General features: G+C 37.9%; 1 protein-coding gene across 1 annotated transcript; it reads left to right on the top strand.

The window, feature by feature from the left end:
- Nucleotides 1-469: 469 nt before the first annotated feature.
- On the top strand, nucleotides 470-26,969 carry LOC105257460. Its single transcript, XM_011268092.3, has 5 exons — nucleotides 470-676; nucleotides 18,744-18,804; nucleotides 18,889-18,962; nucleotides 20,313-22,070; nucleotides 23,680-26,969. Exons 2-5 carry the CDS (start codon nucleotides 18,759-18,761, stop codon nucleotides 25,969-25,971), a joined length of 4,170 nt encoding a protein of 1,389 aa, XP_011266394.1. The 5' UTR covers nucleotides 470-676; nucleotides 18,744-18,758; the 3' UTR covers nucleotides 25,972-26,969.
- Nucleotides 26,970-27,590: the final 621 nt, after the last annotated feature.

Genomic DNA, 27,590 nt, shown 5'->3' with positions numbered 1-27,590 from the left:
TTTCGCAGTCTGTTGCAAAAAATAATATATCAGGATTCATTAGCCTTAATGCGTTAGTCTCGATTTTTTGTCTAATGAGAAATTTTCGGCGTGCGTTTCGTTATCGGAAAAATTCACAAATAGAATACAGCTGGCACAGAAGAGGAGACGCGTGCCGCGCATTAAAATTTAGGTGGTTCCGCGTCCGTGGATCGCGCGAGATCGCATTTCCCGGCGCGAGTTTAACATCGCTCATAACTTTCCACGATGTGGAAAGCACCGGTCGCGATCGGTCCGGCACTTTTTCGTGTTGCGAGTAATAGCGAAGTCGATTCACGGAATAAGAAGGGTCAGGCGAAGCCTACTTTCTTCCGCTGAATTGTCGCGGATTCGTGGGGGGGAAACGCGAGTTTGGTGGAAACCTTGAGAGAGAGAAGGCTTACCTGGCAGACCGACGGTCAGCCAGTATGTGCTAGTCCCGCGGTGTAGTAAATGTGAGGCGGTAAAACCGGGGCTCTGCGATCTTCTCACGATCGATTCGGATCGGCGCGCGATCCGAAAACACTTCGAAACACAGCTTGCGCAGCAAGCCGCAGGCGGTTTATCGATTGGGGAACCTCATCTGGACCGATTCATTGATCGTGGTGATCCCCGTGGATATTCACCGCAGGAGCATAACTGCTGGAGACACGCGTAGGTGAGTACGCACTTGTTCATGAATACCGATAGTAACTCATGGTGCGTTTAAATTGTAAATTAATGGACACGGGAAATATATGTAATGAAGTCTGTCATTTCTCGCGCGAGAAATTTCCCATAATCGCGTAAAGTGACGGACGAGAGGTAAATGACGGGATAAATTATTCGTCGAGACGCACGGATGGTACAACCGATCTACATTTTTATCTGACAGATCGATTGATAATTTCGAATTAACGTCCTTCAACGCATCCATTGTTGATTATCATTGAGTGTTAACACCTGTGCTGAATAAATGGCGCGCGAGAGTTCGCATTGAGATTCGAATTGGTTGTGCACTCGTGCATTAACATAATCGTATAACGCAAATATTGGTCTAGAGTAATGTGGTTATCGGGATAGTCTCGAAATATATTCACGTTAAACCCTGATGAATAATATAATATTTTGACAATGCCTGTTATCTATAATTAACGTATCTTTAATTTAATTTAATAATTCATCTCTCTATTGTACGAGATGTTAAATTACATTTAACGAGACAACAAAATAATGTCCTCCGCAAGTTGTGTAATGTTTCCATTTTAATCGCATTTAATATGAAAATTTAACAGCCCCGGCTAATTTTCCCTGTCTTTCTCCCTTTCTTTTTTTTCTCTTTCACACACACACAACACACATAAAGAAGATACGCATATAAAAAGAATATATTTAGAAAAGCGCGGATAATATAACATGTTCTCTCATTGATACATATATTTCTTCTTATTTCTATTGTATCACGCGAACGTTTGAAGCAAGTATTGTAATACTCGATATACGTATCTTAGGTATCAGAGAAAATTATAGATATCGTGAGTATTTCGCCAGGTTAATGTACCGATTATTCGGTTCGTGAATCGCACGATTTATCGTATCTGGAAAATTATCTCTCGAGTATCGGCATGCAAATTACACTATGCGATATCCGCAACAAGAAGTGTGTAACCATAACCCAGTTTATTGATTCGTGACGATTCCACGAGTGCATCCTCAAATCAATCGTTACTCTCAGAATTAGAATATCACGAATCGATAAATTTTAGTATTGTTTATATATGTATGCTACGTGAAATATTTTTCACAAATATTTTACACAAAAAAATGTACATAAAATATTGTATCATTATTTTATATATTTTATATATAAAATCAATATTATTTTAATATTACATAATATATTAAAATTATTATAATGAAATAAAGGTCCGATAAAAGGTAGGATAAAATCAATAAAATTTCATAAAAGGCTTAAAGGACTAGCGCAATGGTGAAAAGATGCGAAAATAAAAACGGTTATATTAATATAATAAACCTAATAAAACGTTTATTTGATTTAAGTGACAGCTGCATTTCAATCCAATTCGGATCCTTTTCAATGTCAAATCACGAAATACAGTATTCCGAATTGGATCGAAATGCAGCGTCTGTCACTTAAATCAAATAAACGTTTTATTAGGTTTATTATATTAATATAACCGTTTTTATTTTCGCATCTTTTCACCATTGCGCTGGTCCTTTAAGCCTTTTATGAAATTTTATTGATATTATATTAATAGTACATAAAATATTATATATTTAATATTACATATTATATTAATATTATATATTAATATTATATATTATATTAATATTATATAAAACATGATTTTATGTATTTTATATATAAAATATTTCATTTAAAAAATATAAACCAAATATTTCATTGCGTGTATTAATATCATATATGTATATTCATGGAGGAAAACGAGATATTCGCGTTAATATACCGATAATTTTGCCAATATTTCATGTGCTTGAAAATTCTGAGATATTTAAATAAGTTCTTTTGTATAATTACGTAATAATTTTATACTGATTAACATTTAATATCTACGCTCTCTCTCTCATATATAATATACGCTGATGTCGCATTAATAATATTATTCATCTTCAGAGTGCGGTAGTTCTTTAGAAAGAACTTGGCATATCTAATAAAAACAAATAAACGAGCAAATTTCTCTTTACCTTGTGCAAAGTTGTCATTCATGTTGGATTATCAGAATACAGATCCAAGACAGGAAGAGAAAGAGAAAGAAAGAGAAAGAGAGAGAGAGAGAGAGAGAGAGAGAGAGAGAGAGAGAGAGAGAGAGAGAGAGAGAGAAAGAGAAAGAGAGGGAGAGAGCGAATGCGCAAAAGTTCTAGTCAAAAATTTATAGTTGGAATAAAAGATACTGCATATAAACCTTCGAACTCAAAAAATGAAAATTGCCTCCTGAAAATTTCAGCTGGATTCTCAAAAGAACTTAATAAAAACGTAATATAACGTAACGTTATATTACGTTATAGGCATTACCATAAAATTTTGCGTTCTAGTTGGAGAACAGGTATTTCTAAAATTGCGTCGAAATCTGAATTGCTGCGCTTTTGCGCAAGAATATTTTTTTATTTTTTTTTCCCCATCATTTCATTTATAACTTATACAGACGTATCAACGCGCTTTCTATGCACGTCACGTCTTTTTTTTCCTATCATTTTTTTTTTACGCTCGAGCATGAAACATTTACGGTCGGGCATTTATGTATCAAGGATGTATCGATCATAATTCTGGATGTATAGGCGCATCCGCATCGCGCGCGCTATTTACAGAAGCCGGTATATCGCGACCATTTATTCGGGGATTGCGCGAGAAGGGGGACAGGCGGCTCGGCAACTCCGGAAGAAAAATACACGAAAATATATGAGAAAAGCTCAGCGAATGAATTCATGGCCCGCCAGCGGCCGTTCGATAATGTTGCACTTTATATCGCAAATAATGGACGACGTCCGCGTAGCCAGGAGGTTCGTTTTCCGCCTCCTATGGTCATCTAGGTTACGCGTCCAAGTATTACATCTGGTATACGTGGCATTACTACGGGCCTGTTCATATCTTGTAAATGTTTGACGATTTGATGAGATTAGCCGAACGCCCTCCTCACGATAACCCTAGAATCGTAGATGTATTTAAACTTGTATCTCTCACAGATTGAGAATGTCGTTGCATCATTTATGATTTTATTTAGAATTTACGGGTACAATATCGCGTGTTCTCTCTGTTTCTTTCCCTCTGCGTAACGCGGTCATGCCATTTATGCACAAAGATATAAGATTCCGATATATTTGATCAGATTTTGCTCCGATTTAACATAATTCGCGAATATATTCCGCCTGCAATACGTATGTATGTATATTTTATCTTATACATATACACGTATAATCCTGGCAAAATCTTTTTACAATTATCTTTTTACAATTTTTAATAATTATATAATTATTAAAATAATTATTAATTTAATTATTAATATATTATTATTAATATATATTATTTATTTTAATATATAATTATTAAAATAATTATTAATGTAATAATTATATATTATTTTCGAAAAAAATGAAACGCGTTTTAAGAGTCAAAGGGTTTCGAGCCGACTGCGCTTGCAAACCATCGATTTGTACAGGATTGCAATTCTACAATTTTGCCATTAGAGTCATTATTGCCGTTGGCTTGCACAGTCGTACGTACTTTGCCGGAGTCGAGAACACGATACGCAGATAGTAGAATCGAATTTCATCGATCGACCGCGACAAGTGGGTCATACGCACGTTTGAATTTTCGTTCGCTCTTCGTCGGCGCGTAAGCGCGTCGCATATTCGCATTCGGATTCGCCCGGGGAAATATCGGGGGCTGGCTAACGAATAATAAATTTTTTTTGCGCTCGCCCCAAACCGGTAAAAGGTACGCAAGCTTTTCACTACGCTATCACATTCGCTCGCCACGCCGGATAACGTATATCCCGGCGACGTCACGTACAGCCAACGTATGAACTGCCAACCCGAGTAAAAAATGCCGAAGGGAAGAGAGGAGAAAGAAAGAGGGAACAGTTTGAACACGAAGCGTCGGAAAAAACAGATCGGCCCAACGCAGCACATCGTCGTTGTTCCTCTCTCGCATAAAGTGATACGTGAAATTTTTGAATTTCACAGCATTCGCGAAATTTTGCCTTTAAACCTAATTAATTTCCACTGAGAATGAGTAAACATATGTATATTAATTATACGCAGGAAGCATCTGGAGAGAGATATATATTAATTATTATTATTATATATATTAATTTAAATATTAATTTAAATATATTACTTTTTACCTCTACTTTTAGGTAGAAAAAAACACGTGCTCTAATAGCCGTTTCAAATAATTTATTTTAATTATTTTAAAAAGTCGCTAACGTTTTACATGAAAAGTGCAACTTTTTATTATCATGTTATCTGTTTAGAGATTAATGCAAGAAAGTATAAAGTAATATTTATTTACATAAGAGAGATAATCTTATGTAATATATAATAATTAAATAAAGCTCTAATTATTTTGATAAAGTAATATTTATTTACATAAGAGAGATAGTCTTATGTAATATATAATAATTAAATAAAGCTCTAATTATTTTGATAATCAATTAAATGAGACTTCCCCAAGTTCATAATCCGCTTTCGGCTAATCGTATCGGGCTACACGTGCGATTCAAGAAAATTTTTAATTAAAATCTGTTTTCGCCCCGAGGGAAAACGGTATATTATGAGCCATTTCATGGTTCTAATCGTAACATAATTCGCGGATTAGCCCGTGGGAATTTCGCGTCAGCGAGCTTTAGCCTCCCATTCGGGAATGATCCGATTGCGCGTGAAGAAATTTCCGAGACGCGAACAAAAGACGATTATTACGACTTCGATATCGATAAAAATAGACGATGTATTAGCACTCCCGCGTGAATGGAATTGTGTAATTACAAAAACCGGTATATACGATCGCGCCGATCAGTTCCCGATAGACTAGGAATATGCCTCGTTCACTTCATTCCCGTCACTTTCTTGCTCAATGACGAAAAGGGGTCGTTAATCCCTCGTGCTCGAACGTGAACATTTTCATCGTGCCACTTTATGGTACGTGAATGACGCGGTAAACGGTGTCATTAGAGTGCATTTTAGATCGTTAATAAATCGAACGCACTTGTCCAAGTGATTTGTACAACATTTTGAGACGTGCGCATAATGATGATATTGCTCGAAATCTTCCGATTTCCAGTCTAACGACCACGTACAGTTAAAGATAAATTGTATCCGTCATTTATCACGATGCGTTGCTACTTCCGCTAACGAGCGAAAATCTCAATGACACAATTAACTCGGTCAGCTCGAAAGGAGATAGAGAACGAACGGGCGAAATTCCTTGCATTCTACGATTTTATTACGCGAATATCATGAGTGATAAAAAGTATCTCGCATAAAATACTTCTTATGGAGGAAAAATATGGTATCCTCATAATTTTTTCGAGTCCTATTTTTCATTAAAAAGAATCCAACGTGTAATCTATATCTCGGCAAAGAGAAATATATTTATCGCCCGGTATCGTCTTGTTACTGAATTGAAACTTCGATTGCGGATGTAGCTGCGAGCATTCGCGCAATATTTAATCGTTGCGATGTAAAATGTATCGCGAACACACAATACGCAGGCGGCTGAACAAACGATAGATGCGAGAGAACGAAGAAATGGGACACCGCGGTCGTTCCATTCGAACCAGCCGTTCCGAATGAGCTGTCTCCGTTGAAGCACTAATAACGATCGCCGCGAGTAGCGCACCGGGATCGATATTACTCCATCGAATTCAAAATTCATGCGATTTACCTCGAACAAATTTGACACCGCATCGGTATCGCTGGCTAACTGACCCGCTTATCGCTTCTGCGTGCGCGAATTGATTTCCACGAGCACTACTTTCTATTACGCGGGGCCGCGGAATATTATCCCATCTTGACAAATGAATGACAGAGAGAGAAACTCGAGGAGAGAAAGAGAGAGAGAGAGAGAGAGAGAGAGGAGAAGGAGAGTGAAAAGCAACAATTTCATTTCTTGTATTCAGGACGCGTGGCAGCCGCGCGATCGTCGCTTTCATAAGTCAAATCTGCCGCGTTTGAAATCATTATCGCGACTCTCTCTCTCTCTCTCTCTCTCTCTTTTTTCGAGACAAATAGAAAATATAATATCCTTTCCGAATGCGTCCATCATTCCGATCGCACGTTGTATATTAATTATACTTATGTCGCCAAAACAGTCACGTAACAGTGTCATGGTGGACGCTATTATTCGAATTAGTAATGCGACGTGGATAATTTGCATAATCAAACTTTCGAAAGATCAAGTTGTTATTTCGGGTATTATCGACGAAATTTCCATAAGATTGTCAAATCTCAGAATATTCCCTCCGAATTGCTTTCTAAGCGTATGCAAGCGATATGCATATTAATGTCAAGTGTAGAAATGTTATCCCTCCTCATTGACATTTCTCCGGAATTATTTTTAATACGCGAGGAAACGATTATTTTGAATTGCAATTATTTTAATTTCCCAACTTTTGGATACATATATAATACATTTCAACCTTTCTCTCTTTCAAGTTTTATTTTTATTTTAGAAGATATACTGGCAAGGATTCCATCTAGGGTATTTTATATTTCAATTAGTAAAAAAAAATTTATAAAATATTTTATATTTATTATATTATATTATATATATTTTATTTCGTTTTTTCTTTACGTAATCATCCCCTTAACAGTTTCACCTAATGACAAGCTGCATCGACAGCTGTTAAAGCAAGATGACGCTGATTTTGCTGCCCGATCTAACTGTAATACGGATAAAGTGCAAACGTAGCTTCCGGAACGGGCGCAAGATCCTCCGAAGTTTTCAATGTAAGACCTCCATGTAGCGGGAATAAATTTACTACGTGTTCGTTAACAATCTTACGTACGCGCAAGCACGTGTGAAAGAAGCTCCGTTCGTGCCCGACGGATTTTTCTCCGTTTTTCGCGAAAAATTCGCCTTTGCGTGCAAGACTTGGCGTATTCGGTTCGTGCAACAGCGAGACCGCAGGTGGGTCTCCCTGAGAAACGGGTGCTCTTAGAACGGAGAAAGTTTTCTTTTTTCTTTTGCGCAGTTATCGATATAATCGACGGGATGTGAAGACAGGCGAATGTGCCGCGGAAACTTCCGCAAAGTCGATACTTTCCGAGACTCTAAATATATGTATAACGTCATTTTCCTCCAATGATTAGAAAAAAGTACATTTAAAAGAAAAAAATCCATCTTAATTTCTCGAAGCAAGACATCGATTAATAATCAACGGAATGTGAAATTTTTTAATTTTCTATCTATTCTTTTTAAAAGAATCATTGGTCAATATAATTTTAAAAAAATATATATTATTATATACTAATAATTAAAAAAATATATATAATAATAATGAAATAATAAATATGTAATAATAAAAAATATATATTATAATATACTAATAAATATATATTATTATATACTATTCGCAATTAATTATATATACGATTAAAAAAATATGCATATGAAATATTCAAATTAATATAAAGTTTAATATTATTAATAAAGTTATTATTAATATGAAGATAAACAAGTTCAACGACTAATCAATTAGAGCGAGTGCATTTGTATTCCTTGGGAACTCGGAGCAACGTAACAAAGTATTACGTGAGCCCTCGCAAAATTATACAAAAAACGCGCCCGCGATAAATGTAAATGCGTTACGTGTAATTTGGTGAGAAGGAAACGCAATCTCTATTGTTCCCGAGTTTGGCGACGTGAGAAGACGGTTCCCACTTTTTTCTAACAGGTATTATAATATGAGAAAGTATCACGCACACAACTCTTTCCTATACTTTTCGAAAGGCTACATATATTATTTCGGTCCCTTCTAACGCGAATATATTGCGTAATAAGATTGACGTGCAAAAAATGGATCTAGTGAGACTGTTTAATTGTGATCGATTTTTTTATCTTTCTATCTCGACCGGTTCCACTTCACCTTCGTCAAATGATCACTTTCGCGCTCGATTATAATTTTACTGCACAGATATATATATATATATATATATATATATATATATATATATATATCCTTTTTTTTCTCCGATATATTTTACGTAATCAATCTCACGATTTCTTCATACGAGACCCGCCGTCACGTTCAATGACGTGCAATTTCGTCGTCTGCGGCGGCGGAAAAACCAGTTTGGCATTCGCGTGTCGCTTTCGGAATAATCGATTCAATTAACCCCGCGCATCGTGCAATTATCGAGAGTCCCGGAGAGTGACGAGTCGTGATCTTACTTAACCCTCTCGTGCATTATTCATCGACCGTGTGCGTTGAACCGGTCGTACGTACGATCGTTGTTGTATTCATGCGAGCGCTGCACTTGCTCGTGCATCGAGGTCGCTGCCGAGGAGGAAGGAGAAGAACGCACTTGCCGGCAGGCAAGGCGGCTCCCTCGAAATCGTCATAACTTTCCCTTCGCCGGGGGACACTTTTCTTCATTCTAGAGACTACGTGACCTACAGGAATCGGCGGCGTCCAGGTATGCATATTAAGTCGCAGCCGCGTATCTAGGCGCGTCAAGAATTGCGACGACCTAGATCCGGAATCTCCTCGGCAGGAAAGCGCGCATATCCGTCTGTCGTCCGGGGACGATCTAATTCTCCCGACTTGTAATTTTCGAGTTCCTTCGCCAGGTTATCGAGAGGAAGAGACGCCCGCGAATGTGTAATAATTATCCGCCATCATTTCGACATCAAGCGACTTTTATGCATATTTGACCTCGGGGCAATTCCTAAACTGTTGCGGTCGGAGTTTCCGGAACGCGGCGAACTTCCTCTCGCTTTATCCATGCATGCGTTGAAGCGAGACTTATTCTCTCCCATTGCGAGGTCTCGCAAACAAGATCACTTTGTAGCGCGTGTTAATTCCTTGCCTTGGGATATCTCGACATTGCGGATTATACCAGGGTGTACCAGTCTGCTCTATAAGATTTTATAAACTTACATTTACCGCTTTTTATGAGAGACAAAGGATTAAAATTAACACAGAAGAAATGTGCAAAACTTGTTCATTTATAACTGTACGAACAGATTAATTTCGAGATTAATCGATTAAAAAAAAATTACATTGTGTGTGCATGTGACAGCTTCAATCACGTGGAACGATGGAAAAATATTTTCAAATTTCGCCTCAACATTTTTTATTATAATATTATAAAAATTTTATTATAATTTTATTATAATAAATTTTTTATTATTATTTTTTCGATAATATTATAATATTATAATATTATTTTTATTTATATAATATTATAAAAATTTTATTATAATTTTATTATAATAAATTTTTTATTATTATTTTTTTGATATCCAAATAGATTTTATAAAGTTTGAGATTTACGTTTCTCATTTCAATCCTCATTCTGTTCAACTCGAATCATTAGATACGCGTAATTTAGACGGCGCTACGTAGATAAACGTGTCAAACGGTTCAGTTATCGATTATGGAAAGGAGGGATTTGCGATATCTCTCGCGTTAGTTAAGGAAAGTACAAACAGGCGAGAGAGAAGTTGGTTAATCCATCCTTTTTCTTTACCGAACACGAATCTCGCTTCGTTTCACTTCGTCCCGCGACACGCTATGAGAACCCGTTCGATGCAATTAATCGCGTTCGATCATTAAATTTCTACCAAGTGAGTTGAACGTCTCTCTCCAACCCAACGAAATCTTTCACTCGCTTCGCAAGAAAGCTAAGGCAGGCGTCGTTCCTCCTATTTTATTCGTCGACTCTCCTCGCTCTTGACGATTTCGTCATTACACTCGATGCGTCATGACATCGAAAGTATCCTCAGGTATTTCGCCGGCATATCTCGTCATTACTTTTACTCGCGTCATACAACACTTATCGACTTCGTTGTAACACTTTATATATCTCCATTAGCGCCAGAGAGCCAGCTAAAGACGATGTCGTTAATGTCGGAGTCAATTATTCGACCACGAATGCGTTTCGCGAACGAGAAGCTAATAATAAAAATATCAATTTTTTTCTCCAATATTTTTAAAGCAAGCGAGAAACTTGCTATACTTGTTATACTGAATGTTAAAATGAAAGAATAGAATATATTCGTTGCTTTCTCTCTTTCGTAACAGATAATTTAAAATTATAAATTGTTGTTTATAAATAAGAGAGATCAAATTAATTGAGATCAAATTATCAATTGATTATAGTGGCTGGAGATTTTAGTCAAAACTATATTACAAATATTTGTATGATTCGCAAAGCAATTTATACATTTCTACCCCGGAAGGAACCTTTGCGGTTTAAAATATTGGTTTTTAATAATAATTCAATATTTGGGACAAATGTTGAAACGTCATAAATCCATATTAACGTGCATTTCCAAGTGTGATTATATCCACGTTTGTTGAATAATAAAATACAGATAGGCACATGCGGCTTTGATAATGAAAATAATTAATTACTAGTCCAAATGTAATTGCATCGACTATTTGACTTTCCAGTTGGTACAGTCGTATTGTGTACTTTGAATAATTCATACATAAATGTGATGACGTCACATGACGTCACATATAATTCAATAAATTTTAATGTATTTAATACAATATTTACAAAATGCTTTACATGATAATCGACCGATTAAGATTTCAATTAAAAAATTAAAGATTAGAATTATATTTTTATTTGTCACGATATATTGATCGAGTTTTAATTTTAATTCTCGAGTATATTAGGTGTTTGATTTGTCTAGGATTTTTTTGTATATCTATTTTTCGACGCGTATTATTTAAAAACCAAGTGAGATGCAAAAAACACAGTACAAAAAAACAGTAAATGCTAAAATCTAAAGTCCTGGGAGTTTGCAATAACATAAATACATTGCGTTTGTCGAATGATACTCGCTAACAGCAGGCAAGACTCAGGAAGTTGGCGAGAGTCTGAAAGTTAATTAACACGATGCAAATAATTGCAGGTATCCTGTATTCGTTGCTCACTATCAGATTGCGAATAAGACACGAGATCTGACTTCGTAAGATCGAGATTTCTCGCGCGACATCCGCCGCGCATCTTCATCTTTCTTCATCCTGTTATTGCTATTATAAACAGCAGCGTCAAATTTTCGTTAATAAACCCAAATCATTCTTAATTAACGGATTAATCATCTTCTTCGCATTTAATGCAACACAATTTCAACTCCTCATTTATTATCTTTATGGGAATAAATGCAATCGGATACGAGTTAATTATGAAAATTAATAATATCTATTGATCCTGTAACAGTTACACTAAATTAAGATATTTGGTAATCAATGTCATGTAGAAAGGGATGTCTGATGTATATAATAATCTCATCTACATAAATTACCGTAATGCCATTATCGATCTAGCATATATTGCAGAGAGCCAGTCTGTTTGATCAGGAAGTTCTGAATTGCAACATCAACACGTTCTCCAATCGCTTTAACAAGTTAAACAGCATTCGTAAACTGATACAAGCATGTTCCGACTTAAACAGCAAATTAAATCAAAAAATCGAACTGTGTATTAGAGAATTAACGAAATTATCAAAATTATCTTCTTGAGAAAAATGTTATACACGTATATCGTAAGAGATAAAATTAGATCTCGCGTTAAATCGATCCCGTTAAGTGTGTAAAAGCTGTTTTATCTTATTCCACAGAATCGACAGACGAGATACAACTCTCCTTGAGTGTGCAATAGAAGTGTATCTCATCTAGTTACCTAACAGGTGAACTGTCAATGTGCGCAGTCGCGGTTATCGAATTACTCGCGGTGCTTGACATTTTCGTTATTTATTACACAGACGTACGTGCATATATGTGTGCACGCATGAGTTCCCCTTTCACTTTTCTGTAACAAGCTAGTTTCCCGGTAACGTTAACATTAAGACTCGTTTCATGTATCATTTCGCCGCAACGAGACCTGTCGCATTACAGTGAAAGTATTCGAGAGGAAAATGCGAGCTCGTCGTACAAACCGTCCGAGAGATGATCCGGTCATTCATGAGGCCTCGTCGTAGCCTGTTATTCCCTCGTTAACTCATAACTCGATATTGCGAGCGTGCTCCGAGTTCTTGCGAGTCGCATCTCGGGCAATCTCCCTCGTCGTTCCCATGCGTTCTTATATCATCGTTAATGAATCGCGCAATCCTTATATGTGTGCCAAGAATTGGAAGACGAATGCTGGCAGGTCGAGCAGATTAAAATTACATCGTAAAGAGGGTCCCGAATTAAAATTCTCGGAGACTTCAATGCTCCTCCCGAAATTCTCGACTTTCGATCGCAACTTTGAACAACAAGCGGACAAGGATCGTCCTATGACCTACTTTTAATCACGCTTTACCTTGATTAATCTTCTAATTTGCACCGAGAGTACGCAGGATACGTATGTTGGGACGCCGCCAGGCGCGACGAGTAGATCGTAATCTTATCTCGGATAAGACATCGAACGGTGCTCGTCATTGTTATAGTGGGGATCCCTCGGTAGTGATTAGGCCATCGAGAAGTCTTGGGAAACGCTGTTTTCAGACGCACGACGTTGCGACACCCGCGTCGTCGCCGAGTCTTGCTCGAGGCTCGCACGTCGTGCGAGAGGAAGAGGAGAAGAAACGTGACGGTTGTTTGAAGAGTGACCGGTGGTCGCACAATCGCTTTAGGCGGATTTCGCCGTCTTAAAACGCACCGCTACGCCATTACCCGCGTCCAATTTATCTTCTCCCGTGTCATCATACTTAACCACCGGCTGGTTTATCTTTTCCGGCGAGAAGTCCGGAAGCGTGAAGGGATTTTGCAAGAGCCTTCATCTCTGCCAACGTCGCGAGCTCTTCTACAGACGGGATAAAATCATCAGGACACTAGAAAGTATTTAATTTATGATAATTGATCGTATACATTTTTTTTTTAAGACTAGCGTGGAAATAAATATTGATGAAAACAATAAAATATACTCGTAATTAATATCTCACATTAGCATAAATAACTGAATTTTTAGAATCCCATATTCACGCTGTTTATTTCATAAATAACGGGGAATATGCGTGTATTATAAATAAATCATCATAATAGAAATGCTCAGGATTAAAAGGAGATTAGAACGTATAACTTGACCCTCGCGAATTACCGTTACACAACATACTCATTTTCTCAACTGCAAAGTCTGTTACAATTAGAACTCGCGCGTTGGTTTTCCGTTCTCATTACGGTCTCACGATCGTAATATCTTCATTACGCCTTTGAATACAATCCAAATTGGAGCACAGAGGGAACCTCTTTATATCTTTTATGAGAGAAACAAAAAATGTAAAAAAAAAAGCGTATTGTCATCATCGATAATTGCAGACGTGTAACTGTTCGAAATAGGATTAAACCGGGATAACGGGCGGGAAGCGGCCGCAACAATACGATCGGATACGTGCAGATTACGCGATATACGTAACTCTTATTGTGCGACTAAGTGCACGTGACGTCATATCCGCGCTCCCCCCAGAAGAGGGTTTTGTTCCCCGGCCATTCTCTCCGCACGAGTTAAACAGTAACGCGCGCCCAATTTTACGACGAGATAATTGACGATTAATGCGTGGCTCTCCGCTTCTACACACCAAGTGGAAAGCGAAAGGCCAGGCGAACTAGAGCGTAACCCCTTCGTGAGATTGGACTCGTTTAAAAAAACACGGAAAAGAACGGTCTCTGAAATGCTACAACCTTTTCCGACCGGCCGCTTATCTGCCTCCTCCTGTTGCAGCAGAAAACCCGCAAGATTCCGGCCTTTATCATTATCTAACTTGTTTGCGTTCGATCTTTCAAATCTCATGTAGGTTTTTTAAGGTATTAGATTTGCGAGATCTACGTGATGATGCAAAAAATTCTTTATAAGTACAATAATCATAAAAGTAAGATTCTGGCCAATGGATGAGTGCACTGAGGGAAAAATTATCTTGAGATAAAAAAATTTTAGTTAACTCAAGAAAGCTATTTATTCGGTGGGTACTAATCACGTATTTACTTGTATTCAAAACGTCTGCTTGCTTAAATATTTATTTACATATGTGTAAAAAAATATATATATTTAAAAAAATATAATTTTTAATTAAATATTTTTATTTTAATTTTACAAAATATTTATTAAAGTGCATTTTTTATTCCCAAAAATTTAAAATTTTTTAATTTTGAAATATATTTAATTTAATAAATTATAGTATATATTTTACGAAAATAGTATTTAAATATAAAAAATATATAAATGAAAATAATGTACTTAATGTAACATGCATATTTAATTAATGTTAAATGCTTTTGCTTAAATGAAATAAACAATTCTTTCCATTTAAAGCAAAAGTTTCAAGAAAACAAATTTATTTGATTTAAAAAAATTTTTCCCTCAGTGTACAAACATTTTTTTTTACACCCGGAAAATATTTCCGAAACACTTAAATCGAAATTTTTAATTTAGATCATACACAATATTTTACGTCGCATAAAACTAAATTAAATACCATGGAATACACGGAATTTAATAACTTGTGGAAAATGTTGAATTAGAGGTAAAGTTGAGATTCTTTAAGATTTTTCTCCCTCGTAATTTTGAAGAGAAATGAAACACAAAGTCTTACAATATGTGTGTCTTAAGCGTTCTTCAACGACTTACTGTCATTAAATATACTTTCAAACTACGAGTGCGTTTCAAGCTAGCACACTTTGTAAGTCTCTCTATCTGAAAGATAATATTAAACGAGATTTACCTTTACTCTGCGGAACGATACTACGGTAGTCTATTGACGAATAAATATCATCGGCGTCTCTCCCTTTTGTTAAAGCGACGCGCATAAAGCAAATTTCAATTCATTAATGCTAAAAGGCTGCTCTTACGCGTCTGTCAGTCGATATAATGCACTTGCACCGTTTAAGCTACAGTATGGCATTTCCAGTTAGTGCATTCTGAGAGATTCATTGACGTATAGAGAGGCGAGGCGTCTATATTGTAACATGCGCTGTGGATGCGAGATTGAGTAAATCGCGAGAAGAAATTGATGAAAGGCGATAAAAGTCGCCGAAGATTCGCATTGACGTCAACAGTTGTAAGAATCCTTTCGGAAACAGTAACTCAAACGCGCTTTGAATTGCGAAAGATCATAGAAAGCATTCCTGGCGTTTGGAAATCGATTTTAACGCTACGTCAAGGTCGATGAATCTAGGTAAGAAAAATTACCATATAAATGAGAAACTAACTGTTGAGATACAAATGTCTACTTTGAAGGTGAAGAAATGGAAACAAATGTAAAGATCATCATCGCCTCGTTATCGATTTTCTTTTATTTAATTCAATTTTATTTATTTATTTTATTTAATTCAATTTTATTTATTTATAAAATGTGCAATTTTATTTATTTATAAAATGTGCATTCTAAATAAGATGATTAAATTATATTGATTTTAAAATATTTAATAAAAGAATGACTTTAATTAGCCGGAAAGATATATTTTTAGAAAATACACACGCAATTAGCATCAACTTAAATAGATAGCTAAATGGTTTAAATCTTGCCGATTGATTTGAATTTATTAAGTCACTATTATTAAATCACTGTTATATTACACGGCAATCGAGACAAATATATATGCAGTCGTAAAGATTAGAAATAATAGCCGCGAATTTGCTCGTATTTCAATCAATTCTTAATCGAATAATTCAGAATGATGGAAATTTTTGAACAATTCTTTGTTATATAAATAATATTTAACAGGAAAAACATGCAATTGCGATCGCTTTTTACGTTAATGTCTGTATTATTTCACGGTTATTGAATCATAACAATATATTGCTGTCCTTTATACGTTCCCTCACATTTTACTTAAATTGAACGAATAATCTTAGCTTCGTTAGGATTGAAAAATCTTTTCCAAGAACATGGTTTTCTACTTGATGCAATTTAATCCAGAATATTTCCTTGCGCTCTTCATATTCAGTCATAATGGATTGAATTTAAAAAGCGATTGACAAAACAAAAATTGAGAGATTATTCAAACTCTGGCATGCTAGATTTATAACGGATTGAATTCTATTCATCATATACCATGGGAATGTACTAACTCCTTTGGGAATATTGAACAACGACATTTATAATTAATTCATTCGAAAGCCGGCTTAAAATTTAAAAGCAACCGAGCTCTATCGATTTCTTGTACCGCAGCCATTTCTGACCGCAAAGATGGCAGCAGCAAACAATACTATTTGTGCAGCAAGCGCATCGAAGTGTTTTTATTTCATACCTGTGGCACATCCGTCTTCCGGACAGGAAGGAAATATTAAAAAAACACACTTGGGTCGTTTTTAAATACAGATTGTTGAAAAGTCTGAAATACTGATATTTAAAAAAATGTTATCCCCAAAGGTCGAAAAAGATTGGAACGGATTATTCATTACGGAAATGGAATTAAATGTAAATGAAAAATTTTTAGAGCAAAACATGTACATCCACGAATCATTCATCATCGTAAACGATAATTATCAATGTTGAGAAAATACATTACATTTGTGAAAAACAACATTTAGTATATTGTTTACACATGAATATTTAATAGACATTTGCAGTTACGCGTACAAAATTGCAGGACGCAATTACGCATAATTAGCTACATACGCGCAAAATTGAGCATTCATGATTACGTGAGAGATGAAAAAGAAATATCATGCGCGCAATTTTCATATAGCTTGTATCGCTCAACACACGAGTTTATAATTACATCGGGATCGATGAGCGGCGATCGGATTTGCCAATTGAATTGGCGTGGCGATGCTGCGCGAACCAATTTCTAGGGTCTCGCGTTATTAAACGCGCAGCTATCGATTAAATGAAATTTCGATCGTGCAGTTCAGAGTGAGAGCGTTTACGCGAAATGCCTCGCTAAATATCACGCATACTTTTACTTTTTCCCGCCTGAAACTTTCTTCTACATATGACGGTAAGGAAAAAAAAAAGTGCCTATGCAAAGTCGACAATTTGTACACCCCCCGAGTGAGGAGAAAGTGCGTCATTCTTATACATTACAAATTCTTTACGCTCAGGATTTACTATTTTATATAATCGCACATGCGATAACGTTCCTTTCTTTGGAATATTAATTGCGAGAATTTTTTGATCGAATTGCAATATCGCGCTATTATTATACAATTTTCAGTTCATTCACTTTGCTCAGTCGTACATTACCTTGTTACACGTAGACGAGCTTGCGAAATGCATCATAAGTGGTAGTCGTAACTGTATCTAAATTTATGTTGCAATTTCATAATCCGGTAGCTCCGGCCGTTACGTCGAGCATTTGCGGCAATAATGGGATAGTTAGCGATTCACCGTGTTACCCTCATGAATATTAAGATTTACTAACGACTTTATAATATCCTTCGATACCTCGGCGAGCGAAATTTTACATACACGAATACTGCTCTTCTTCTTTTTTACACCCGCGTGATAAGCCCAAACTATTACTATGGCAAATAACACTCTAGAGAAGCTAGAGCTTCAGCCAAGTGACTCGAAATTACAATATCGGGCCTATTAACTCGCATTTCACGTTACTTTGCACAAAAGTGCACATTGTACAAAAGATGTTCGTGTATTATGGCAAATGCCCATATAAAAAGAGAAATTTCTCTCCCCCTTTCGTGGATTTCGTTATTACCGCGATTTAAAAATGAGAAAACAGCACGGAAACGATCCGGGAGATTATGATAGATGCACGACGCTTTCTATCCTTCCTTTCTCTACGTGGTACGTTATACTTTTCTCGTGCTCATGTTTTAACAGTTAATTCACCTTGATGCGGGATGAAGTATGGGACGCCGAGTGTCCTACTTTTATATCTCGGGGATATTGATAAGTACTATTTTTTTCGCATCATTTAATTCGCAGAGAAAGTGTAATATATTTTATATAAATAGAAATTTTTTTTCGATTTAAGATCATTCTTTCGATCATCTGTTTAAATTCCGTCACGTCGCTTTTTTACAAATGCACATTAATAACGTTTTAAATTAGACCGCTAATAATAAGCAATCGTGTCTTTTTTGTGTTACAGAGAATTCAGGTGTAAATGATCTCATGGTCCGCCACGATGTCGTCGACACTATTACTGAGTTGTAAGTATATTTTTTGCGCTAAATTCGCGAGAGTTTCTGTCGTGTTGAAAAATTTTAATTTTAATATTACTCTGAATGATGTAGGTGTTTTGACGACATGGCTGTTCGTCGATGTAGGAGCGATCACCGTATCAATAGATCGCGCCGACATTAAAGCTGTAAGTATGATCGATATAAAAAAATTTCACCTAATCTCTATTGTACATTATTAATTAATAATTGTTAGCATCGCATTACTTTTGTATTCTTTTTAAATTTAATCTTCTATTATCGGTGTAATTAATATTAAATATCAGAAAGTTGAGTGATAGTGAATCTTCTCTTTGAGATAAATTCTTTTTACTAAAAAAACTATCTCTCCAGATTTACAGAACGGATCGTATATAAATTATAAACTTTCCATACAGTTTTCCGAGGGAGAGTTTTTTTCGCGCATTTGATATTTTATTGACACCTTTTTATTATCGTATAAGTAATTTTGAGGTAGTAAAATCTCTCAGGCTCGGTTGCACCAACGTTATTTTAGCTTTAAGCGAGACTTAAATATGTATCTATCTTCATTTTTTTTTTCTAAATAAATAAAGACATACATATATTCAAGTTTCGCTTAAAGCTAAAATAATGTTGGTGCAATCAGGCTTCAGTCCTTTCATTTTAATGACATTTTACGCGACTCGACAGCGGAAATGCGTGACAATTCCTTTACCGCCTCGGAAATAAAATAACTGGGAAAGTTAGATGAACGATAGTTCGCCATCTAAAAGCTATTGATTTTATTTCACGTGTAACACAATATTCACGCGCAAGTCTCTCCACATTCGCCATCGAAAAATTACATTCCGACACTTTAGATTTGTGATTTCATTACGCTATTAAGATACTCGAGAGACTCGTGCGCAAAACGTGCTTAAGAAGGCTATTTGGAAATGGCATGTTCTCTCAAAGCCTCGTACACTTATTTTCTGATTATACCGACCGCAGCTCGCCAATGGCGGGAAATAATGATCTCACTTACGATTTTCTCGAACGTGCGCGTTGCGGTGAAACTGGAACAGGAACCATTCCATTAACCCCTTCAGGAAGTTCGAGTATCGCATTACTGTAGCTGTCCTCGCTTTAAACGCGAACGAAAGTTGTGTTTGATACACCGTATAGGGAAGGTACATAAGAGCTTTATGGCAAAGCTAAATACAACAAGTTTCTCGGCTGCCAATGTACCTCTCTAATGAATTATAGTTCACAACACCGCTTGTTATCGAGTAAATGGAGAAGCGTAAAAGAGAGTTAATTATAAGAAAGAATATTTTTCAGAGAATACGCTGTTGTAAATGTATTATTCTAAAGTTCTCGGGAAAATGTCAAGGATGTATACGAATTTTATCAATTTAATTATTTTTATTATTTTTATTATTATTTAATTATTTTTATTATTTCGTAATTCAGTAAGAAATTTATACACCTGATAAATTTCCGTGTCGAAATGTAAAGCTCGAGTTTGTGATCCGTAGCCACCAACACGCTCGTCAATGATTGCAAACGGATGGCGACCACTGACCAATTCCTACGAGGAAACCATCGGCACCAATGTATCGCCATCCAGCCACCTAGAGAAGAACGTCCAGGTGCATCCGGTCCTGAGTAAATTTCAAGAGCATATGGCGACCTCGGAGAAACTGAAGCCGCTGCGAAAGGACAAGCCACCGGTTCATGAATACAGTCCACCGAGTATACTCGGCAGTTTCTCGGTGTTTGGACATGCGGCGACGAAGGCGCGCGGCGAGACCAAGACCCCGAGCAAGCCCAAGGCTTCAGAGACCCGGGAATACACGTTCCTGATACCACCGCCCAAGGACGCGTATCGTTTCGAGGTGAGCCAGCACCGCAAGCCAATCTTACGCGACACCGGCAACTATATACGACAGCCGCAGTACATCCCGGCGCAGAATACTCATCAGCAACTACCGGATCCCGTGCGCGCCGCGACCTATTTCATCAAGAGTTACGCGTCTACCGATCATCCATCGACGCACGCTGCGAGTCACCCGAGCAATCGTCCTTACGTACCACCCTACGCTATGCCTCAGGCGTTGCAATCCTCCCGTCATCAGGTGAAACCGTTCGAGTCGCTGAAGATCAACAACGCGAAACCGTATTTCCAGCCGCCCGGCGCGGAGATTCCAGGTGACTTCGGCAAACAAAAGATCGGCAACGAACGCGACACCTATGACAGATACCAGGCGCAAACGCACAGCGCGCAGATCTTGAACGCGGCGAGCAGCGGGAACTTCTACAGCCAAGTGAACCACTCTCCGAATGGTCACTTCAAGTCCTCCTACGAAAGGGATCCCGCTTTCCTGGTGCACGAGAGCCACGAGGTCAGCTATGTCACGTCCCCCGGGACATATAACGCGTACAACAACTTCCGGCCCTCGCTGCCTTACGAGACCCTGCTGCCTCCCGCTGTCTACACGTCCTCGTCGACGCCGCCGTCCACCACCGCTGTTACGCGAAATCCCACAAAGTATAGTCAGACAATCGTCGATGTCGTTCGTGAAAACGATTACAAACGTCCGGATCAGAGTAGAATCAAGCCGGAGAAACTCGATGGACAGACCGAATCGCCGAATTCCCGAACGACGAGCACTTATTATGTATCGGAGCAACAGGACTTGACACCGCCTACGTGGGCGAAAAGCAAATACACGTCTGACTTAAATGAAGTTCTTCCAAGGGAGAATCCGCCGAGCAAGTTCAGCCAAGAGATCGTGAACCAGAATCAGATCACGCAGGTGCCAAAGCTCGTCTATCATAGACCGCAAAGCTCCTTCAATCCTTCCCCTCCTGTTGAGGTTTACTCACCGACGCCGATACCGGATTACGAGACACCTGAGAGTATCTCTCTAAAGCACTTTAACGAGCAACAGTATCTGTTGCAACAACAGTTGCTGCAGCGCGATCGGGAAAGACTGGTGGAACAGGAACGCCAGCAGAAACTGGAGATCGAACGGCAGCAGCAGGAGGAATTGAAGAAACGGCAGGAAGAGCTGGATCAGCTTTTACAACAAGAAAAGGAGGAGGAACAGGCAGCCAGACTAGCCATGGAGTCTGCGAAAAATCAGTCGCAGGATATCGTGAAGATCTCGCCCGAAACGATGCCATACACGATTCAATTGGCACAATTCGAACCGCAGGTCACTACGGACGTCAATATCCTTGTATCGGAGCCCGATATTTACAATGTCGAACAATTAAAATTACAGCCTCAGGTAAGATCTCATTTCTTATAGTTTAACGTGTCGCGTTAAATATTCAAGCATTTATTAATAAAAATTTTTAACGATGAATAGTTGGATTATGAATATTAATTGTAAAATATTCTCTCTTAGTAGAATTTAATATAATTTTATTTAATAATTTTATTAAGAATTGCCCTCTATTTTTTAATTATTATAAACTCAAGATAAAAAACAGAAAAGTTATAAAATAACTTAATGTCGCTAGTCAAATAATCAAAGGATCATTGAAAAAAAGTGTAGTCGACCAAACTAGCCAGAAATTTTGTTTATTAATACGACGTTTCGATCATAAGATTGTGGTCCTTATCAAGTATATACTGGAAAAGATTTATAAATAAATTAATTAATTGATTAACGGTTTGAATAATATAACACGCATAACGAATTAAAGTGTGAACAATTTTTACCGATGTAATAATAATCAGGGGACAGGCATAGACGATAATCTTGCAAAATTGCACAAGTCACATTAACAAAAACGTTATTTAACTAGATTCGAATTTGAGAGAAACTGATGCGTCCGTGTGAGACTTCGTCAAGAAACTAAACACAACCAAAGGAAAAACGAAACTACGTGACCTTTATTATTTTGTCGTAAATGTTGTTTAAACTATCCGTGTCTTTCTGTAGGTTGATTAGATTATTAAATCTGTTGATAAAGAACATCTCAGCAATCTTTCTCTTTCGAACATACTTTTCATTATGCAAAATATTGGGTTTCGACCAGTCAAAATCATGTTCGGATTCCAATCTATGTTTGTTAATGACCGAGTGATTAGTTTCATGTAACTTTATATCATTACAATGTTCTTTCACTCGCGTACGTAAATGTCTTTTTGTTTGCTCAATGTATGATAAATTACAATCCTTACAATTTAATTTGTATACAACACTTGTCCTTGTCATTATTATGTAAGCTATCTTTACCGCGTCTAATTAAATTATTTAGTTTTTTTGTTATTTTGTAGACGACGTTAAAACCACTATTTCGTAAAAGACGGTACAGATCATGATTCGTATTCTCTACGTATGGTATTGTAATAAAATGAGTCTAAACGAGTAGGATTTACGTCAACAGTATCATTGTGGTCGCGATTATTTAAAAAATTAATTCTTTTTTGAATATGTCTATGTATGATATGTTCTGGAAAACAATGATTGATTAAGGTGTCGTATACTAGCTTGATATTTTCTTGTTTGAAGCAGTCATTAGATAATAAAATAGCATGGTCAACTAAATTATAGATAGTGTTAATTTTATATCTTAGCGGGTGGTTCGAATAATAATTAATGTATCTCCCAGATCATGTAGGTTTCCTAAACCAATTGGTAATAAGTCTGGTTCCCGACCGAATGATTTTTACATTTAAAAAACTAATCGACGAATCAATCTTCATCTCGTAAGTAAATCTCAAGCGTTCGTGGCAATTATTAAAATTTCCAGTATATACTTGATAAGGACCACAACCATATGGTCGAAGCGTCGTATTAATAAACAAAATTTCTAGTTTGGTCGACTACACTTTTTTTCAATGATCCATAAAAAACAGAATTTTAAAAATACTTATACACATTATAGGTACCGCAAGTCCCGGAGAATCAAGTGAATCAGAATTATCAGTACCAGCAGCATAAGCAGAACGAGTATCAGGAGCAACAGGTTGATTATCGCGAACCTCAAATCGAAACGCGGCCGTACCGTCTGCAGAAGCCCTTCCGCGATCCGCAGCGTCGCAAGAAACCAACCACCGAACCTTCGCCGACGGATCCACCGAGCCAGTCGCCGGAGACTCCCGTTTCCTTAACCCATCACGTAGACGAAGTGCCCATTCAGACAACGCTGGCGCCGGAATCGCAGACTTTGCCGGCGGTAACGACGCAGAAACCGCTCAGAACTCGTCGTCCGAATATCCCGCTTCGACGAAGGAAACCTTCGACGACCACGGAGGAATCCGTCACGACGTCCTACGCGGAAAATGAGGAATTTCTCAAGTACAACAGAGAGGAAGTGCAATACAATCAGTACGATCCGTCGCGCAGAAGACGAATAAAACCCACCCAAGCGACTTACAACGAGGAGCCAGTCGCGGAGAAGAGGGGCAACGTCAGGAAACGACCTACTTACCGACCCAGAGTGAATCACGACGACGCCTTCGACGCCCAGGTCGTCACGGAAAGCGCGCAATTGTCGCTGAATTCCTACGGACAAACGACGGAAGCGCCAAATTACAACGAGAACAACCAGTTCCAGACGAATCAGCCGAGCGTCTCGTACGTAACGAATCAGCCGGTTAATCACTATTATGATCACTCCTCGCAGCAGAGTACGGGACCACGCGAGGAGCATCGCGAGGAGCACCGTGAGGATCATCACGAGAATCATCGCGAGGATCATCGCGAGAATTACCCCGAGAATTATCGCGAGGCGGACGTCACCGTGCCGCCGCAGGAATATTTCACGGAGATCAGCCGCGAAAAAGGCGAGGACAATGTCGACACGCGTACGAAGAGCGCGAACGTTGTCACTAATATACCGCTGGAGGATCTCTACGTGAAGACCGACGGTAATTACTACGATCGTGCGACCACGATTGCATCGACGACTACGACGACTACGACGACGACCACCACTCCGCAACCGACGACGCAGGCTCCGCAGATTGTCTCCTCCACTCTGAGATCTCACAAGATGCGCCCCTTGAGATACGGCAATGCTACGAGGCCACGCTTCAGCATCAAGGACTACAAGAGCCGTTTGGACTACAAGAGCCGATTGTCCCAAGTCACCACGACGGAGGCCGCGCCGACGTCTACCAGCGAAGCCTTCACACGGGGGTCTCATACCAAGCAGAGAATGTCGAGTGCGAAAAACCAACAGCTTCAACAGCCGAGCGATACCACCAGGGAGACCACCGGTAGATACAAGTACGTCTCTAGGGTAAACTATCGAACTACTACTACGCCAAGCTCGGCGGTAGCGAGGGAGTACGAACGATTCTCGGAGGAAACGCCTTCGACGACCGAGAAGAGCAACAAGTTTGTGCCAAAAAGACGGCCGATTAGCAGCAATGTGTATCGAAGCAGGATCGCAACCACCACGAACAATCCCACCCGATCGCAAGTTAATGGTGAGACAAACGTCCGACAGAGCTCGACACGACCCGAGAACGTATACTCGTCGTCGATACGCAAACGGCCAGTCATAAAGAGCAGATTGCATCCGCATAAGGAATCCGCGGCCACGGTGTATCCGGAAAGCAAGCAACAAGATGAACCCACGGAGATGGCCGCCGAGGAGACCAGTTTTTATTCAGTTATGACGACCGCCGCCTCGTCGTCGACCACCCGTCTCGTAGGCAACGAGATTGTCAGCGAGAAGGAGGAGACCACGTCGCTCGAGAGCCATCCAGGGAAACTCGGAGTGCACGAGGACACAAACGAGGATCACCAGGTCGAAAGGATCACCGTCTCCCAGGACGAGGAGGGAAAGGCAGCGTTGATCGACACGACGACGATCAACGATGACGATCGCCAACGAGTCTCCAGCGAGGGGCAGTTCAATCAGAGTCGGGTCGAGAAGGAAGTCTCCCCGTCCGTCGAGAGCAAAGTCGACGCGCCAGTGGCAGAGTCGGAGGCTGCAGAGACCACAACCAAGTTCGACGTGCATTCCGACGAGGAGGAACTATTTGCCAAGGCGTCGCAGAGCGTGGCGGATCTGACGAGCTCCGCGTCCGCTCTCTACGACAAGCCGGGCTTGTTCAAGGCGGTCTCGCCGGAGAGCAGGCTCGTTTCCTCCCACTTCAAGATAACCACGGACGAGCCGACGTTACCTATCGAGGCCTTCTTTCAGGAATTCTCGAAGAAGAATTAATGATTGACGAAAATAGTCCGCGCGAGGGCAGACCGAATCGAGGGTTGCCGAATCATGCGATCGATAATTTCCAGTTTCGAAGGCGGAGAATTGCGAAAGAATTTGCGAGCATTTTTCGGAAGCGAATTACGTCAGATGCGATATTTTCAATAATACAGCCGCTGCGAGAAAATTTATATTTTAAAAGAGAATGTAAAATGTTACGTTAGGGAGGGCTACAATTTTTCTCCAAGTATTATGTTACTTGTGAAGTCTCTCGACGCGAAAAAGCGTTTCGAGAGAAGAACTCACATATATATTACGTCACACATACACCGTAGCCTTATGCGTACTTATTTCCGTTTCTAAAGTATTGTCATTGCATCGTTTCGTGAAAAATTAAAATGCTCGCGTATCGAGCACTTCTACACGCGATCGTTACATTTCGAGTATACTTCCCAGTGGATACTTTCTTAACGATTAAACCAAAAATATTAAGTCCGCGAAGGAGCGCGACTGTACGACGAAACTCCCGGTAGAGCAGTCGCGCTTTTTCTCGTATCCTCGACAGGACATTGCGTGCGCAATACCTGTAAAGAGGCGAAAACATTCGACCTGCTCATGTCCTGCGATAATGTACATCCTTTTTTGTACCTTTTTATTCTAGGTTACTCGTAAAGGAAGCAATACTAAATTAGAATACAATGTAACAATGTAATAATTATGTTAGTGTATAATCGTGAATCATATCTCATTATATTTATTTGAAGCATGCGGGATCATTCTCTAAATCATTTCTCGTTCTGCGACGCCGAGATGAGAAAACTAACAAACATCAAGAGATATTGTAAATACGAATAAATAGCGTAGAAATTTTCAGCACTATTTTCTGGGCGGAAGGTTTTTTTCAAACTTTTATACATGAAAGAGGAAAAATATGTTTCAAGAGCATTTGCAGGGATATTTAAAAATATACAGCAATAGATATATATTTTGCATTTTAAATTTTGCAGGGATATTTAAAAATATACAGCAACAGATATATATTCTGCATTTTAAATTTTGCACGAGAGATATATTTTTTAAAGCTAAGAATAATAATTTTTAGAAAGTTTCATTTTAGATTATTACAGGTAAAAAAAGTGAAATTTTTTTAAATAAAATGATACTGCCCAGTATATTCTATATTTATAAGTATCGTACGTCGGTTGTTTAATATTTTTATATATTATTATATATATATATTATTATTATTATATATATATATATTATTATTATATATATATATATATATTATATATATATATTATATATATATATATATTATATATATATATATATTATATATATATTATATATATATATATATATATATATATATTATTATTATATATATATATATATTATTATTATATATATATATATATATATAATATTTTAATTAGAATTTAAGAAATCCATAATATATTGTTGTATCTATTTGAATGATACGACGTTATCAACCGATTAGTAAAAATCGGTTTATAAAAATATAATGCTCATATAAACAAATCTTTTTTTATAAAAATATAACTGGAAATGTATATTTTATAATAATGCGTTTGAAGAAAATGCGCATTTAATACAATCGATACATTCTT

The sequence above is a fragment of the Camponotus floridanus genome, unplaced genomic scaffold, assembly GCF_003227725.1.
Source record: "Camponotus floridanus strain SB8 unplaced genomic scaffold, Cflo_v7.5 scaffold69, whole genome shotgun sequence".
Taxonomy (NCBI): domain Eukaryota; kingdom Metazoa; phylum Arthropoda; class Insecta; order Hymenoptera; family Formicidae; genus Camponotus; species Camponotus floridanus.
Note: the sequence above shows the minus strand (reverse complement) of the source record. Positions and strands in the feature narration are given on the sequence as shown.

What these genes read in the sequence shown, in the direction of transcription:
- LOC105257460 (XM_011268092.3), top strand. Translation starts at nt 18,759, where the DNA reads ATGATCTCATGGTCCGCCACGATGTCGTCGACACTATTACTGAGTT. An exon ending in GTCGACACTATTACTGAGTT is followed by an intron (nt 18,805 to 18,888) that starts GTAAGTATATTT and finishes TGAATGATGTAG; the next exon opens with GTGTTTTGACGACATGGCTG. An exon ending in AATTAAAATTACAGCCTCAG is followed by an intron (nt 22,071 to 23,679) that starts GTAAGATCTCAT and finishes TACACATTATAG; the next exon opens with GTACCGCAAGTCCCGGAGAA.